Source organism: Argiope bruennichi, chromosome 10 (genome assembly GCF_947563725.1).
Source record: "Argiope bruennichi chromosome 10, qqArgBrue1.1, whole genome shotgun sequence".
Classification (NCBI taxonomy): domain Eukaryota; kingdom Metazoa; phylum Arthropoda; class Arachnida; order Araneae; family Araneidae; genus Argiope; species Argiope bruennichi.
This window is the reverse complement of record NC_079160.1, coordinates 18,677,820-18,697,682: the sequence shown is the minus strand read 5'-3', so window position 1 is coordinate 18,697,682 and position 19,863 is coordinate 18,677,820. Positions and strand designations below refer to the sequence as shown.

Genomic DNA, 19,863 nt, shown 5'->3' with positions numbered 1-19,863 from the left:
AAAATGCAAGCAAAATTCTAAAAATTCTATTGAATACAGACAAATTGAAAAAAGAAATAAATATACAAAGACAAATTGAAAAAAAAAAAATTCTATATTTAATAATATCAACTTAGCTGTGATTTTTTTTTTTTTTTTTGCTGTATTTCAGCAATTTTTAAAAAGTATTTCATTGCATAAATTTTAATAATTTTTTTTCATATAATAATTATGACTATTGTAAATTGGATAAGAGTTAATAGATTTGGAACTTAAAAAGATTGATATGCAAACATTGTCAATATATTTGGTTATCTTGGGAAAATAACTGGTTAAAAAAAAAAAAACTGGAAATGGGGAATAACGCTGAGATATAATTATTTGGTTTAATATGCTGAATTTCTTCTGAAATAAAATTGTTGAAAGTATTCCAAATAGAAAAAATATTACTAATTGATCATTATAAGATAATTTATTATTATTAATACGTATAATAGATTTATAAGAAAAACTGCTCTTAAAAGCAAATTTTTATTGCTATACTAAAATGAAATTTTTCGATATCAATCATTTTTCCCCTTTTAATTGTTGGTACTTTTCATTTATACTAATGAATATAAGTTTCTCTGTCAATATGTATTTCTGTCAGCACTTTTTGATGTGTCAATTTTGTAGAATGTCATAGTTCTCGACGTCAATATAATATCTTAATATTTTCATTTCTCGTTTATTACGTTATTTGCTCATATTAATAAAAATTTTAATACATATGAGAAGAACTTTCCGACTAAGAATTAGTGGATGAATTGTTTACAACATTCCTCAAAATTGATTATAATAAAAATGTATTAAAAACTAAAGAAAAAATAAAAATTAACACAATGTTTTTATTTATGTTCTTTAAAGCTATTTTTTAAATCAAAATTCTGACTAAATCGAGCTGTTTTGGACTTGAAAGTAATGCTCTGAGGTAATAAAACCACAACGAAAATTCGAATAGAGAACTTTCTTAAACATTCATTAAAATTTAAAATATAATAAAAATATCTTAAACTTCTAGAATTTTTGTTTTGAAATCCTTAATTTTGATTTTAAAAAATATTTTCTACTTCTGAGCGAAAGTGTTGTGTTTAATATATATATATATATATATATATATATATATATATAATATATTATTATTATTATTATTATTATTATTATTTAAAGTATGAATTGATATCCATTAATTTAAAATTTGTACGAAAGCTACATTGAAAGAATCATATAATAAATTTTTTTACCCTTCTGCGAAATTAATACTAGGAGTTTAAGATTTCAACCAAGCATGAAAGATTTCTTAGTGCTTACTGATTGCAACACTTAAAAATAATAAGCCTTATCTACTTGTAACTTTGTAGCAATAAAATTTGGCACTATTCATTAGTATAGTCACTATTATAGCTTTATTTTCCATTTTTAATGCAGTTTTAGATAAAGAAAATAATTATTAGATCTTAAATTTCATTCAAAATCTCTTGAGAGTGGAAAATGAAAGAAAGAGCTGCTTTATTTTGATTGTCACCTAGATTGCATATTTACCAAATTTTCAGTTCTATGAAATACAGGGTTTTTCTGAACTCTATGTAAAAATTTGGAAAAAAGGCAGAAAAAAAAAGCAAACAATAGAAATTAGAATCACATAGGAAAGAGGTCATAAAGGAATAGATGGCGCTATAAGCGAGCTCCCGAAATCAGCCGTTGGCTGGTAGCAGGCGGTTGAGTGAGGTAATGATTAATCGTTTCACTAATGGCGAGTTTGACGATGTTCTCTAATTCATGTAGCGTAGGTGCATGAATGCCGATGGGTGACACTTCCACTGATGCTTCTAATTCTTCTACTGTTTTTTTGTGTAATAAAGCATAATATTGCACGTAATGATGGTTCTTGCTTTGTCTTTACGACTCTATCCATTGAGGGTGGCATTTGGAACTCTGCTTTCCTATGTGATTCTGCTTCCTATTGATGTTTTCTACCCCTGCCCCTCAAAGATTGTATTTGAAGTTCAGAGGCACCCGGGATTTGATTCATAAAGTAAAGAATTTATGTTGTGTTGATGTAAGTGTGGTTTGTGAAATTAATTTTGCGAAAACGCATCACTGTGCCCAGTTAATAAAAAAGCGTTTTTATTTAAATATCATCTAATAAATATTTTAACAAAAGTCTAATTACTCTTACGCAGTTTGTAAACAAATAGCAAAATATGTTATATGTAGAAGCGAAATTATTATACTAATCTTATTGAAATAATTTATGGATAAGGCTAGGTTTTTTTTCTTTTCTTTTTTGTTTCTATAATTATAAAAGTTGCTTAGATTGGAACATAAATAGTTGCCTCGTTTTGGAATACTTTAATCCAGGGAGCTATTATCCGTTAGAGAACATTTAGTTTAGTTATATCTAACGTCCCATTGTAAAGCAACATAGGGCTATTTTGGGACGGACCTCGTCATTTTGAACCATGGTCAGATGACGAGAACGACACCTGAGCTGGCACCCCCCTCTCCACACCTCACCACACCAGCGGGAGGACGTTTGGCATGACGGATTTAACGTGCAACACCACACCAGCGGGAGGACGTTTGGCATGACGGATTTAACGTGCAACAGACCCCCTTACACGACGGTTCTTCGATGGAATCGGGTCTCGAACCTGAAACCCTACGGCTCAAAAGCGGAGACCTTACCACCAGGCCACCGCGGCCTCCGTTAAAGAACATATGAAAAAGCTTATGAATTTTTTTAAAATTTAGGATTGAATTACTCTATTCTTGATATTTCAATTCCATCAAAACGGTATTTACAGTCAGTGTCATGGACTTTTCAAAGTAGAGGAATTGATCAAAACCTTGTTTTAATGACTAGTACTTATCAAGGATTATGCTAAGGATCGTTATGAAGAGACCTGAATTATGTTAAGGATTGTTATCAAGAGACCTGAAAAAGGATATAAGAAAGAATTTGAAACATGATGCATAGTTTGCAATTGATACAGTGCGTAAAATGTAATACTTCGGTTCATACGCGAATTTGAGAATTAAATGATAATAACAATTCGTAATAAAATTTTGAATATCAGTTTCTTTAATTGGACATATGGCACTTTTTTTTAGCTGCAAAATGCATTTCTTAAAGAGTTAATTGCATTATGATTCTGAATATAAATAAGATACGAAAGAATTCTAATACTTTTAAAAAAATTACTTGTCCATCATTATACATTAAAAAATACTTAAGCGATCCAACTAAAATAAATTTCTCTATACGTGCAAAAATATATACAGAAAATAAATAAAGAATTAAAATTTGTTAAAAGGGAGATTATTTTTCCTCTGCTAAGACATCTATTATTTAGATGAAGATTACAGCTATCCATTTCTGTAAGATGGCAACGTTGCAATGTTTCGGAGTTCCGCGGTGTGACAAAATGATCATAAACATCTCTACATCATAATTTAGAATAGTAAATTTATAGTTTGAGGAAAAAATTAAAATTAATTTGAATAATAATTTAGATGAACCTATCAACATCGGTTTTAAAATTAAAACCTATAACGTCGGGTTTCGTTAAATTTTTGATTAAGTTTATTATTAAAATAATTAAAAAAAAACTATTTATGGGGGAAGGATGTATTTAGTGGGATTACGCTGCTTGTGCCTTTCTATTTCAGAAGTTGCTTCAATGCCGGCGTGCTGGCCTAGGGGTAGCGCGTCTTCCCCGTGATCTATTCGTCCTGGGTTCGAGTCCTGGTTTGGGCATGAATGTTCTCTTCCTAGTGTTCTCTCTGTGAGGTGTGTGAATGAGCCCCCCGTGTAAAAAGGGGTTGTGCAAGCGAGTGTGTGTGTGCTATCTTCATTTGAGTTAGAAGTCAGACTTCTGCCCTCGGGTGCTCAGGGGTCTTTATCCTTAGAAGCTACTGCGCAAAATTTGGCTTAAAATAGTCACACGAATAAAAAAAAATTGGTTTCAATAATTTTTTGGTTAATTTAACGATTTGAAAAATTTCAAGAAATTTTACGCCTATAGCAAATTATAGATAACTAGATTCGGAATAAAAAATAATTTTAATCAAATTTCAATCTTCTAAATTCGAAATGGTATTTTTACAGATGGAAAATCAACCCTTTGCAATCGGAAAAGTCATTCGATGCAAAATTATTCAGCTAACACAAGGATTTGCTTATTGCTATGAAAAAAAAAAATACTATAAATTAAAGTTGAATTTTACCAAAAATTTAATCTGCGTCTTCTTACCATTCTTTAGGTATTTTTTAAAAAAAATCAAAATAAAAAAAAACCCCATCAAAATGATGCCCCTTTTTGAATGGTGAGTGAGAGTCACTATCCGAGGGCAAAGGGTTAATGTTGGTATTATCAATTGCAGCTTTAAATTTTGTTTAGAGCTAGAAGCAGTAGATCATGCGCTAGTTTTTGTTTTAATGCCTTTGTTGTAGTTTCGCCTTGTTGTCGATAGATTAAAGATCAATTAAATAATATTTCAGGAACTATTTGGGGAGTGGAGGTTGTCATTTTCATCCATGGTGAAGTCATTAAAGCAACACCTTAACAGATACACAACGATACAAGAAAGTGTTGCCTATAATGACAATTTTAGCGTGCATCAGACCACATACAAGATTGATCGTTGATGAAATTGGGTGTCGAGTTTAAATTTTATCTTTATACCCCGATGGACTACCACATTTTCTATAACTGGTATTCGACCCGTATATATATAATCCATATTTCCACGGGCCATTTAATCTACCGCTATCAAATTTGTGGCATGCATAACTTGGATAGCGAGAATGTGCACTTTGGAACAATTTATTAAAAATTTTGATTCATTAAAAATTAGGCAGAATTTTGGTTTTTTCCCCAAGATGATTTCCGTAAATATTATTAGACAAAAATAAATTTTAAATCGTTTAAAAAAAATGTTAACAATTTTTTCATTGATATCAATTTAATAAGCGTGCAAATTTTGTCCGCATTTTTGCAATTTTTTAAATTTTTTCTCCTTGACTTCTAACTATAGATAGATTGATCTGATCAGAAATTTCAAGGCTACACCGTTACCCTGAAATTCAAACTGTTTTCATCGTATTATCAAATATTTAATCCCGAGATTTTTTTTTCCGTAGTTGAAAATTACAGAAGCAGGATTCAGTTTATTATTTGTCTTGTTTATAAGACAAATAATGGAATGAAGTTACAATGTCCCGAAATTTAAAAGATAAATAAACCGAACATTTACATTCCTAATAGCGCTATGATGTCATGAGACTAATCTCCATTAGAATGGTTCATGCAGACAATAATAAAAATTTAAATAAGTCAATCAAAATAACATGAATTTAATGTCGGATAATTTGGCGAAATCATGGACATGAAGTTATTTCTAGCTAATTTCTATAAAATAACTAATATTTAACCAGCCAATATTTTGAAATATAATCAGTTTGTCACCTGAGACGATTAGAATGCAATATTTTTATTCTTCGATTTAAAATTTTTTAAACGTACGGCAAAAATATATCATTCGACATCATACACTCTTTCGGCCTGTTCTAAAAAGTCAGAAAATATTTATAACAGAGGTATTTAATACAAAAAAGACGTTTTTAATGCTGTATGTATAACTGGAAACGAGCTTTTATAAAAGACCTTCTCAGCCTATTTATTCTTCTGTCGTATTTGTGTCTGATAACTGAGAGTCTAACTATTGATTTTCTCTCAATTGTATTAAAATTCTGGTTCCTACATTTGCATAAACGGCATTCCAGTAATTGTTTCTAATTCATATCTTATTAAAAAGATCCCGAATTACTGATTCGTACTTAATTTTTAAGTCGAGTGACCACTGACCTCCTGTTCTGGTACCAGGTCTTGACTTGTGTCTCTGTGAGGCTGAGAGCTTCGGCCACACTGCCCCGGTCAGCCACGGACAGGTATTTCTGGCAACGGAATTTCCTCTCCAAGAAGGCCAGCTGGGCCTGCGTGAAAGCGGTGCGCCGGCGCCGGGGCTTCTTCGCCTTGCTGCCCGCCGACCCACCGTCCTTGTGCGGCTGGGAGGGTTGCGGACTGCGACCGTCGCTGTAGCCGCCGGGGCTTCGGGGATCGCCGTAGTATGGATGGGACCCATGATGGGGGCTGGAATGCTGTTCATCTTTAGAGTCGTAACCTTAAAAAAAAAAAAAAAAAAAACAGATTGGAGAGGGAAATGTTTTTATGGTATTGAAGATTGCTTTAAGTATAAATTAATTGTATGTTTAACAAGGAATTGGCAAATTAATCATGATATAATAAATTGTAATGAGCAGTATAATTAGGTATGGATTAATTGAATGCTTAACAAGAAATTAATAAATAATTATGAATAGCATAGAACATTAGACAAAGATTAATTGCATGTTTAAGAAGAAATTGGTCAATTAACTATAATGTAGTAAATCGTAATGAATATTAAAAAAACATTAGATATGGATTAATTGAATCCTTAACAAAAACTGGTAAATTAACCATGATGCAGTAAAGTATAATGGATATTAGAAAACATTAGGTATGGATTAATTATATGCTTAACAAGAAATTGGTAAATGGACCATGATGTGGTAAATTACAATGAATATTTTAGAACATTAGGTATGAATTAATTGCATGCCTAACAAGAAATTGGTAAATGAAGACCGATTTAGAAAAAGAGGAAAATATATGCTAATTAAATACCCCATGTCTTGTCGAATACTTAGGAAGATATCTCAACTAAATAATAAGAGAATGAAAAAAAATTGACAAATACATTAAGAAATATGTTAAACCATTCCATTGATTTAAATTAACATATTGCCTTTTTTCCCTAAGCACGAAATTAAAGAAGAGAAAAACAAAATAATATAATATATTATTAATAATGGTGAAAGTAGCTTCGGTTGAAAAGTTTCCATTTCTTTAGGAATAAATAATAAAGATTTTATTCTTTAAAATACGAAATTAAATAAATTTATTGTAGAATTGACTCTTTAAAAAAATTTAACAGTCTTTTTCTTAGGAACATTTAACCAATGACCATTCTAGTCATTTTACCCTTAAATTAAGATACTTTACTATTATTCTGTATTTAACTATTTTCTTAGTTGCTTTGGAATATTTTAAAATATATAATAGTAATAAGGTCATACAATAACAAAATTTCATTACCCGATTACAATACCGTTTCTATAGTCATGGATGAATGAACACCCACTATTTCACATTTAACTATCAAAATAATTACGGAAAAAAATCATTTCAAAACAAGTTCGACTTTAAAAGGAAAAATTTTGAATCATATTTTTCTGTTTTAGAAAAAAAATGAAACACCTTTCGTTGTGTTTTTATTTAAGAAAACGAACATTTTCATACCTGTAAAAAACATTGTCATATTGGTTAGCAGTTTGATTTTTATATAAGGGAACATTTGTCAAATTTGGATTGTCTAAGCATCTTTTCATGGATAGTATCCGAAGTAATTTTAATATTAAAAAAGTGGTGCAATCTTCGTGTAATTTATTTGTCGTCAATACCATGCAATTCATATTTTTAAAAAATATTCTAAAAAAATAGAAAAAAAATGTAGCATTGGATCATAGGTAGAATTTCTGGTAACGAAGATGTTAAAGTTGATAATCCGTAGTTTCGTAATTAATTCATTTTTCAAGAGCATTTAACTTATTTTCTTTTGTAATAAGGAACCAAAGCAATATACCCACTCAAGATATTACTCTCCCATTTGGCAAATACCTTAGTAAATAAAAATAAATTATTTTTAAGAATAATTCAAGCAAATTTTTAAAAAAATGCATTTATTAATATTGCCACAGTGAAAAGAGGCATTTTATATGGCCGAATGGTCACAGCACTGATCTCATAATCGAGAGATTGTAAGTTCGAATCCCACTAGAGACAATGCGATTCACAGTTTGTGTAAATATTTAATTCCTTGATTTTGTGTTTCCCTTTATTTCATGTTCCAGAAGATTCTGGATCTTTCTTTAGTTTACCAGATAAGTGTTCTGGCCTTTTCTTACTGTCTCCAGACAAGTATTCTGGAACTTTCCCGATCTGTCTGTCTACTTTCTAATTTGTCATGACAGTGAGTGCCTTACATGGTATTGGCGTATGAGAGTTATGAAATATATTTTTTTTTTGTTCGAATTTAGCAATTTACTGAATCTATCGTGTGACATTTGGCGAGTGTTTTGGCGATTAATCCCTTGCATGCGACTAATAGCATCCGAAAATCGATTTGTGTTTTAGACGCGTTTTTCTTTTTTCTCAACCTTTGAAACAAATATTTGACATAAAATTGCACTTGCAGTCACAAAGTATCCTGCCATATTTATATATTTAAGTTATTATGTTTTTTTGAATTATTGCGTTTGCATGTTTCTATATGTACAGACTGACAGACAATCAGCCGCTTGTTGTATTTAGCTCAAAATTTGACAGGTGTGTACACTATAAATGTTAATTCTGTGTACCGAATTTTATCTTACTCTCTTCGTTGGTAATTGTCGTGTTAATTTACATTTGAATAGATTGATAGACGGACTTTCTCTAATCAGTTTTTACACAAAACTTGATTGAAATCGGCAAATTCAGTGTAATGATCCTATACCAAATTTCAAACATCTAGCTCAAAGCATTTTTGAGTGATCTTTGCTACAGACAGATGGAAATTTTCCAAAAATGAATTTTTCGAACATGCGGGGAGACCTAAAACTTGGAAATTCGTCAAAATCTGGAGTTCGAATTTACTTTCTCTACACTACATATACGAGAAAGTAAAAAGCTAAAGTTAATATATCGCAAAATTTGGACGACAGATAACTGCACATTTACGTTTTTAATAGTATTATGATGTTATAAAAACGACCTCCATTAGAAGGCTTATATATACGATGAACAAAACATAGATAATTAAAATTATGCAGCTTTAATATCAGATAATTGAACAGAATCATGGACATGAATTTATATTCAAAAGTTAAACAGAAATTAAATTTAACCATTATCCCTGACAAACAACTGGTGGCCAAACATGACTAGTTTTCCAATAAAATTAAAGTAATTTATATCAGATTAAAATTCCATTTTTATGTCAAACAAAGCTATTTATTTGGAGGTGATATTTTCCAATTTTTAACTACCTTCAGTAAAAGAAAAATGGACGTTTCAGCGAATACACCTCTCTCCAGACTTCCATACCACATGAGTGGGAGAACATTTGATCTTTGTTATTCAATTTTCTATCATTCGAAACTTTTTTAACTAACCGCCTTTGACGACCAGCCGGTTCGCCGATCTTAATGCTCGTTAAAATTTTTCAAATAAATATTTTATGCAACCTGTATTTTAATAGTTTCTTCGTCAAAATATTTTTAAGCTTCAAATTTTGATTGTCATATAATTCATTCATACTATTATAAAGTCTTAAGCCATAATGCACTATGCATCTCTCAGATTTTCTATCAGCTCTCGCAAAATTTCAACTTTAATAATTTAAAGTGGAAATGATTAAATTGCAATTAATATAAAAAACGCTTTTGTACTTAAAAAATGAGTACTGAAAACAGAGTCATTCAGCATTTCATTTTTAAGTGCACTACAGAATATCTTTCATAATTTATGTAATATCTCAAGAATTATTTAACAAAAATTTCACAGATTCATCATGCCATTCAGTTTTTAGTTTACTTTCAAAAGAATTTAAATGGTATAAATAACAATATTTTATTTTGTTTCGATCTATAAACATACTTCAAAAATTATTCATTATAAAGTCTAAATTTTATACAGTCCTTTAGTCATTAAGGAATCAAATTCTGTGAAATATTCTTGATACTTCAACTTTTAAATAAATAAATGAGCATTTTTAACTTCTAATGATTCTTTTTATTTAAAATATTTGCGTCTAAAAAATATTTTGTTAAGTATGATTCACAGAGGACCCAGATAAAAGCTAAACATTCGTAATTTATTAGTGCATTTTTTGAACCTAAGTTACATAAGATGTAATTATTTACCTCATTTAGACCGTTTTAACACATGTACTGTTATTAAACATGTTAAAACAAAAACTAAACACATGTTTCTGTTATTAAAGGTTCACAAATTAGCTGTTGGGTCCTGATTTGAAATAAAATATATTAAACCATGTTTGCTTTAAATAAAGCTGATTTAATGGATTAATAATTTAGATATTTTAAAATATCATATAAAACTTTGTCTAGAATTAATTTTTTAGAAAATATCCCATTTCTTATTTATTTCATTTCATACAATCATGTGCTGAATATTGCATTTTTCTTGATTTAATATCCAATAAAAGTTTTTTTTTTAATTTGAGCTTTTATCAATGTGATAAAAGGCAAAACGTTGATAAAATTAATTTTTCCCATTCACGCAAAACATACTCGTGCAGGTTAATTTTTTTTGTGTGAAATAAATTATTGAAAAAAATAGTTAAAATATTTTTTAAAAATACATTTAAAAAACGGAATCTAATTTATAGGTTAAAATATTAGTATCATTAAAAAAATAAATTTTTGAACTTCAATTTGATGTAAAAATTATTTTTGAGCGATAATATTTTCAGATGTTATAGTGGAAAAACGTTAGAATTTCGCTTAATGTTTAATTAATTGAAATTCTAATTAAAAATTTTAAAAAATATCTCCGAGGTGCCCATTCTCGACCTCCAAGGTATAATACATATGCCAAATTTGATGGCTCTAGATCAAACGGCCTGGCCTATAGAGTGCCAACACACACACTTACTCACTCACCACACACACACACACACACACATACACACAAACACACGAGCGAGAACACACATTGAACTTTATTATAGATTAAATATGTTAATTATAAAAAAAAGGAAAAAGAAAATGCGATATTAGGGTATAATTTCTATGTAAGTCATATAAATCTATCAATGATAAGTAACATATATTCAAAATTTTATCTTGTTAAGATATTTGCTATATAAAATGGAGTCCAGTGTGTAGCAAATACTTTAACACACATACAAAAAAAAGGCCAGGAATCGGCAGTCTGCTGTTCTTTTAATGTGCAACTGTGCATCTTTTTAGTTTTACTTCAATTAAAAATTTAATACATTTACACTTCTGTCGATTTTTGGATTAACGCATTTTTGAGAATAAACACTTTAGAATGCAAATCGTTTTAGAAACCATATGAACAGCCGGCGTCCTTCCATAGGGGTAACGCATCTTCTCCGTGAACTGGGCGTCCTCAGTTTGAATCCCGGGTCGGGCATGGTTGTTCTTCATCTGTGATTTATCTGTGAGGTGCGTGAATGTATCCCCCTGTAAAAAGGGGCTGTGCAAGCGAATGTGTGAGTTTCATCTTCATATGATCTAGAAGTCAAACTTCTGCTCTCGGGTGTTCAGGGGTCTTTACCCTCAGAAGCTATTGTACCCCCTTTCCGTGGTAATGCGGACACGACATCATCATCACGAGATGAACAACGTGGATTTTTCGTCTCGCATGAAAATGAAAGGAATACCTTTATCCTACAGAATTTTCACAAACTTACTCAAGACACTTGAAACAGAAATGTCTTTAAACGTTATATACAATTCTTATATTTTATAGAATATAGACTATATATGGTAATTATATGTAATTATGCTTGTGGTATATGGTAATGGTAATTTTATTGTTCTTATAAGTTAAAGCATCCGCCTACTTTAAAAAACATTTTTGATAGGAATTACAATTTTTAAAATGATTTATCTATTTAATAAAATTCTCTCTTAGTTTTATTCTAAAACCTGCTTTTATTTTACACCTACGAAAATTTGAAATTAAATTAAAGACATTTTAATGGAACTTATCAGCTGAAAATGGAACGGTAAGCAATATACTATAAATAAGCTTTATTCTTTATTTTTATTTAGGTTATTTAATTTCTTTTACTGTTTGTTATATATTATTTTGGAATATTTGTATGAATTTCTTCCTTTTGGATGGAATTATTGCAAATTTAGATAATCCGCAATTGCTAAAGTATTTTAATTTTCCACTAATACTGTAATTTCAGATAATAGATACTTGGAAAGAATTGAAGTCGCATATATAGCAAGTGTTCTCCAAGTTAGTTAATATACATTTTCTAGTGAAAAAAACAGAAAAAAATATTGTAAACTTTCGTTGCCAGCTTAACAGCTGCTCATCATAAATATTCATTCAAGTCAAGAAAACGACAAAGAAAAAAATTATTAAATTAAATATTTAAATTATCTCAAAATTCACTTAAAAAAACCAAAAATGGCCTGCAAATTAAGAAAGTTTTGAAAAAAATCCTTTTTCATCTCACTGGAAATTAAAAATATACACTCGTTTTTCTCAAAACGTGGTTTTTTTTCAAAAATTTTCATTTTTCAAACACGATTCTATTAAAAATATTAATCTCAAGTTGATATTCATTTAGTTTATAATATTGTCTAGAGAATAAATCAAAATGTAAATACCATGATGAACCACAATCAAGTTATGCCCTTTTTAAGTTTTGAGAAAAGGTCAAAACTTCACAAAAATTTTTGTTTGAAATTGTTGTAATTTATAATGTTGAGTTGTTCGTAAATTTTTGTAATAATTGTATATCTATCTATCTATCTATCTATCTATCTATATATATATATATATATATATATATATATATATATATATATATATATATATATATATATATATATATATATATATATATATATATATATATATATATATATATATATATATATATATATATATATATTTGGAGAGAGAGAGTTCGAATGAAGGTCAGTTTTAAGGGACAAAATTCTAACATTTCTCAAATGTTTAAAATAATAATAAAATTATAAAATATTTTTGTATGCTTAAATAAGCTTAGCATAAATGACGTTTGAAAATAGAAAAATATTACTTCAAATATCATTATTTAAAAAAAGGATTCTAAACATAATCAGGAACTTACATAGATAGCAAATTTCTTCATAATGCTTGACAGAAGAAAAATTATAATTTATTATATGAATGCTTAAGGTCGTTCATTTTTTACTATAACAGTTATATATCATTATTTTTCTAACACTAGGTATGAATTATAAAATTGCAATAAAATTTATTACAATATTTTTAAACGAAGCAAAAATAACATTCATTTTAACAACAACAAAACTTTTTATACTCAAATTTCATATAGAATCGTTATATCTGTAATCATGGATTTGCGAATTCGTTCAGCGTTATTTTGTTAGACATAGGTTTAAAATCGGTTCTTTATGAAAAAAATGTTTGTTAATCCATTGTCTAGATAATGATGGTAAGGATGGCACATGAAATTGGCAAAGGCTCTATACACATCAATAACACCTCTTTTCTATAGATGCTTTTGACGCTTTCACTGTATTGTAGAAAATTTATGTTAATATGTTTCTTCATATTAACCATTAGAATTTTGCCGTGTCTCAATACTTGTGCGGCATTGTTTCCTGAGAATATCATTCGTCATTCTCAAACACTTCTCTCGAATATTTTTATTGGAAGTTTGGGTAAACATAACATTCTAAGAAAGGTCCAATTAATTTATAAGCTGATGGTGACGAAATTAAGACATGTATATGAGTAAACTTCCAAGGCGTCACAACAGAGATGCTGAAAAAGTATGGGAGGATCTATCGTATTGCCTTGATATAGTTCGTGTTTTTGGAGGGGCTTACAGTGAGCATTCATAACTGCGTTGAATTTAAATTTTCAACTGTTATTAGTAATTTCCGAAGAAAAAAGTGCTTGTACTTTGTTCTGTTGACTTTTAACATCCCTGTTAAATTGGAATATTCATTTATAAATACCCTGTATATTTAATTATCAAATAGTTTAGATTTTAAATATATTGATACCAACCATAATCTTTTTCCATGGCATTTAAGAAACGAAAGGAAACTGAAAACTTGGTCGTGTTAAAAGCTGATGCAACCGAACAGCAGTTAACACATTTTCGGCAACTAATCCCCATTTAAACCCGATTAAGGGTGGGAGAATTGCGGATTTAACGACACGAGACACGTGCACACTTCTCAACTACTTCGCCTTTCCAATCAATTCCTTTTCCGCCCCTCAACATCCCCCCCCCCTCCAACAAAATCCGCCTTAAATACACGATCACAGAAAGCGAAATCTCTGCATTGACACACCCAATCGAAAATTCGGCAACTGTCGCAACAAATCAAAAGTAACATTTGGATTTAAAAAAAAGAATAATAGAAAGAAAGATATTTTTTTTCATTCCACGCAAATCCAAAATCAAAAGTACCGCAGTCGCATGGGGGGAAAGTTTTGCTTTTACCATGCAATTCCAATCGAATCTTTTTTTTAAATCCTCTACAGTCCTCTCTCCCTTGGGATTATGATTTAGATCACCCTCCTCTCTTATTCTGGTAGCACGTTCAAGGGTCCTCAGCTTCTTTTAAGGGTCACCCATCCGCAGCACCTCACCTGCCTCCCCCCTAATGCGAGACAACCCCCACCCCTTAATTCTTGCCCTAATACTGAATCACGCACATGGGTAGCTCGCCAACCATACTGCACGAGCCAATTTACGCAGTCGATGCTTTTGACTGTATGGGGTTTTTTCAGTTGGTGAGCGTGGCAATACAGCATATTGTGTGCTTTGATATCCTACAAAGAGAGCCAAGGGTTCTTTGGCTTTGTGAAGTGGCGGAAGTTTGGCGTAACCAGTACGTATAATTGCCCTGAACAATCGCCAAGTGCTCTCTCTGATTTTTCATCGCAAGTGGACCTTGTCGTTTGTTAATCAGCTGTTTTTAGAAGGTAGGAGGGCGGGAGGGGAGGTTAAAAAGTTGGTTTAGTAAGCGTGTGTGTGTCCGGGGAGGGGGCTGACCCGTGGGAATTTCAGGGTATGTTGCATTTCATAGTCAGTAGTTAAAACAAACAATGTACTTCATTGTTTGAAAGAGATGAATCTGAAGAGTGACAGGGATGGGCCACCGATTGAGAAGTGGTTGCGATGAATAAGCGAATGCTATATCTGTTCTCATCAATAGAGAATAAGAGACAGTGGTGGTACGCGTTGGTAAAGTGAGTTTCCGAAAGATGGGAACCCAGCTGCAAATGTTTTCGCATGATTAAGTTTTAAAAGTCGATCCACTCGATTATTCTAAACGTTCGAGGGTCAACTACTTTAAATGCGTTTAATGGAGCATTGTAAATTTGAAGTACATACTGTTTAAAAAATGAAAAACAAATAGCAATCGGAAGCTTTAAAAAAATTCTTGGAAGATGAAGACTATGAAATCAATAACAAAAGTGCAAAAGCTTTATACAATGTTAAAAAAAATCCACTAATACTGTAAATTGATATAATTTTGGATAGATTTATAATGAAATGCACGCATCATATTTTAAACCACGGCATCTATAAAGAATTAAAAAAAAAAGAAGAGTCTTTGATTTTGTGTTAGGTGAGGTGAGGAAACATTAACACATTTCTTTTTCCTTTATTAGCGTACTTTAAAATCATAACAATCATTGGTGGTAACCCAAAATTCTGATTTTTTGCAGTTCGCAGCACATTTTTGCTGAAAAATGTTCACTTTTCTAGGCCCATATTTTCACCTTACAAGGCATAATTACAGTTAATTCTATGATATTAATGTAAAAGAATTTTTTGTCAACCTTATAAAATAGATGAAAAAAATCGCAGCTCTATTAAATGTTGAGAAATCTCGCATTAAATAAAAGTTAATTTACTATTGAATGGAATGGAAAACATCTGCCGTTTGCAATCCGAAATTCTGATTTTCTTGATCTGACAGCACAATTTTGTTGAAAAAGTTTTAGCATATTTTTACCTCTCCAGGCATAATTACAGTTAATTCTATGTAGAAGAATTTGATGTCAATCCTATTAAACAGATAGAAAAAATCACAGTTCTGTTTAATGTTGCAAAATCTAGCACTAGCAGAAAGCCAATTAAAGACTGGATGCATCGGAAAATATCTGTTAAACCTACAGACAACTGTTTTTATAATTTGTTTTATAACATTGAACCAACTACAATGAGTTGAGTTATAAGCAACTTGTAGTGCGATTATTTATTTTGGAAAGATAATCTTAGACTTTTTTTCCTGTGCAATTTTACGAAATCAGTTGTATCAAAATATACACTTGTAGAATTGGCTCCTACATGCGTAAATTCGAGCAATCGCAAGAGGTGAATTAAAGATAAACAAAATGTTTCAATGTTTTTTTTTTAAATTTTCGATAAAAAATAATTTTTATATTAAAAAAATGAAATAAATATTAATAAATGTCAAAATGCCTTTAAATGCATTTTCATTTTTTTATAGTTAGGAATATTTTACACCACACATTTTGAATTTTTGTTTTTGAAATAAATCCTTATGCCTTACTTTCAGTTATTATTATTTTATCAGGACGATTATCAAAAAAAATTTTCATGGACGATTATTAAAAAAAAAATTTCATGAAAGAAGAGCAAAATTAAAGCTGAGAATAACGATACAAAAGAAAAAAAATTGGATCAAATGCCAAAAGATTTTCTGCTATATTACAATATTAAGCTTATATAAATTGATTTTGAGTTATTCATTTAACCATATTGAAATAATTAATCTGCTATTTTTTCTCTTTTAAAAATTAAAGTGGTTATTACAGTGAAATATATATAAATCCATTTTTTTCTCAATTTGCTTTGCTTTTGATTACTATCATTCGAATTACAAATAGTATAGGCATTTTATTGTCTTATTAATGACATCAACAAAATAATTCTTTAAAAACGTTGGTTTTAATTTGTAAAGATATTTTTTTTTCCCAATATCCGTTTTGGACAATTAAATGTAGAATTTAGTTGTAAGTAAGATTTTTTCAACCAATAAAATGGAATAAAAAGAGTATATTTACTTAAAATACGATATTCTAGCGCAAGATTATATTCGAATTCTGAAATCATTTCTATGACAAAATAGAGATAAAAATAATGAATATTAATTTCTACTAATAGAAGTGGTCTCCAAAAATCTTTCTCGCATAATTTCTAATAGAGGTAGTATCTCAGAGAACGCTTTACCATTGGCGTTTAATAGTTACGAAATATTAACCTTTGGTATGAATTTAATGTTTTTACTGAATCTATCGTGCGATCCTTGGTGAGTGTTTTGGCAATTAATTACTGTACACGTAATTTTTACTGTACTGTACAATTAATTACTGTAATAGTATACGCGATTAATAATGTTATGTTTCAGACGTGTTTTTTCATAATCGATTGAAACAAAAATTTCACACAGAACTATAATTGCAGTCACAAAATCACATATCATATTTGATACATTTTAATCAATGCATTTTTGAGTTACCGATTTTACATGTTTCTGAAAATGCAGACAATAGATGATCTACTCTTTTTTGAATTCTGTTCAAAATATAGCTCAACATTTTGATAGAAATCTACTAATTTGGTGTAAAGACCGTAAACCAAATTTCATCCTGCCAGCTCAAAGCGGTTTTGTCAAAGACGGGTCGACATAACGTCAAAAATGTGTTTTTCGAGCTGTGGGAAGTCTAATATACGAGATAATAAAGATACTTTTTTAAATGAAGAATCCTCCAAAATTCAGATTAATTCTTTGAATAGTTATAACTGTTTCTAATGACCTTCTTTGTGTTTGAGAAAGTAAGAATGTTCTTTCTTAGCATTCTTTACTTTCATTCTGCCTTCTTCCGTTATGTTTCGTATCATTTAATTCTGAAAAGAATGCCTCTAAGATTTGCAATATTTATAGTCATGCTTTCTATGCAACACTCCTTAAATAGCAACACTTTAATTCTAACGACCCTATACATGCAGAAATCAAATGTTATTTCTATTATTTGTTTTATCGCATAAAATGAATTCTTTCTTATTTAATAAAATTGGCAAGCTCTGAATTTTGTGTTTCGCACTTTTGAAAATATAATATATTTTACAAAAAAAAAAAAAATGCATTTCAACATATTGCGAATCTTTACTCAAATGAAATATATAATGAAACTATATTATAATTGTCAAAATATTCTATTTCTAAATTTCCATGCATATCCAAATTTCAAATATCTTTAAGTTTGCAAACAATATTTTTCTGTGAGAATGGGAATTCATAAACGCAGTGAACTAGACATAATGTTATAGGCTACGTGGTCCCAGAACTGTGAATATGCTTCAAAATGAGGATCCAATCTGTACGTCGTTTTAGTAAAGTGACGTCACTTTCAGGTGGCGTTACTAATTTATCGCTTGGTTTCTGACTTTTAATTAATTAATCTCGAGCCAGAAAGAATAGCGAGAATATCGTTTTGTGTTTTTAAACTTCTTTATTTTTAATCATCGCTCTCTTGTTATACACAATTGATATTTTTAACAACTTTTTGTATACTTTATAACCGCACTTTTACGAATTTAACAGCATTCTTACGAATTGTAAGTATTTCTAAAAGCCTCTATAAATATGTTGTAAATACTAGAATATAGTTTTAAAATCAAGATGCATTTACATTAGATTTTGCCACTCATACAATAAGTTTTAGAATATTCCAGTAATAGCGAATTCGGGATCGAATTACTTGCTATCAATTATTTGTTGCTTAAGCCTTATCGTGGCAAAATTGCTTTTTTTGAAGAAATTTTTATACATTTGTATTTTTATATTTTTATTTGTATTATATTTTATTGTATATATTTATTTGTATTGTATATATTTATCTGTATTGTATATATTTATTTGTATTGTATATATTTATTGTATATATTATTGTATATATTTATTTGTATTGTATATATTTATTGTATATATTATTGTATATATTTATTTGTATTGTATATATTTATTTGTATTGTATATATTTATTGTATATATTATTGTACATATTTATTTGTAAATTTTTATAAAGTTGTATGTATGGTATACTATGCAAAACGAACACAAGGGTTAAAACTACCGCAACGCAGCATAATAGTCATAGACAGACAACGAAAAGAAGCTTAAAGTGTCTACTTGATGCTGTTCATCAAATATCAGGATTGAACTTAAAACGCATCGCTTTATGGCGAGACATTAATATTTTTACTGGTCCAAAACATTATAAATCCCGTTAAAATTTTTAAATCACATCCGGTATAAAAAAAATCATACATCACATTTAGTCAATTATAATACCATGCTGAAAGCACCGGTATAAACAATGGTCGAATCTATCTTATGTTACCTATACTTGCATTTTTTATTATCAGTAAATCAAGCAAACAATCTGATAATTTTAAGGGTTTAACAGACCAGTTTTAAAATGTTATTTTAATTTTTTTAAGATAAATTTTTCAACTTCTTTTTAATTGTTCAATTTCTATTTATTATCAAGTTCTGATATATTAAAAGTATATCAGTACTTGTTTGTAACTATTGGTTAACAATTATCTAATTTTACTATATAGCAAGGCCATTATTAAGTTGACGAATGTCATTCGAAAGAAAGTGTGCCAATCTGTATTATTTACTACAAAATTCTTGGGAAAATTTCTCAAAAATATTAAGATGTTTACGTCTGAGGTGTGAGATTGTTGATTCCAAACAGCGCCCCGCGTCGGGAACTTTAAAGAAGTTAGACCTCCCCCGCTGATTCGAAGGAGGGCCGTGCCCTACATTTCATTGATCGGTTACTATAAGTTTCTTAGCACAACAAATACCTGTTAGAAAAAGTTTCGAACATGATT

General features: G+C 29.6%; 1 protein-coding gene across 1 annotated transcript in view; it reads right to left on the bottom strand.

Annotated features, from left to right (window-relative positions):
• The window catches only part of LOC129987452 (homeobox protein ceh-30-like), a 40,288-nt gene that overhangs the window by 2,547 nt on the left and 17,878 nt on the right, over positions 1–19,863 (bottom strand). Inside the window, exon 2 of the mRNA XM_056095434.1 lies at positions 5,889–6,204. Coding sequence (XP_055951409.1) covers positions 5,889–6,204 — 316 coding nt within the window. The remainder of the gene's footprint in view (positions 1–5,888; positions 6,205–19,863) is intronic.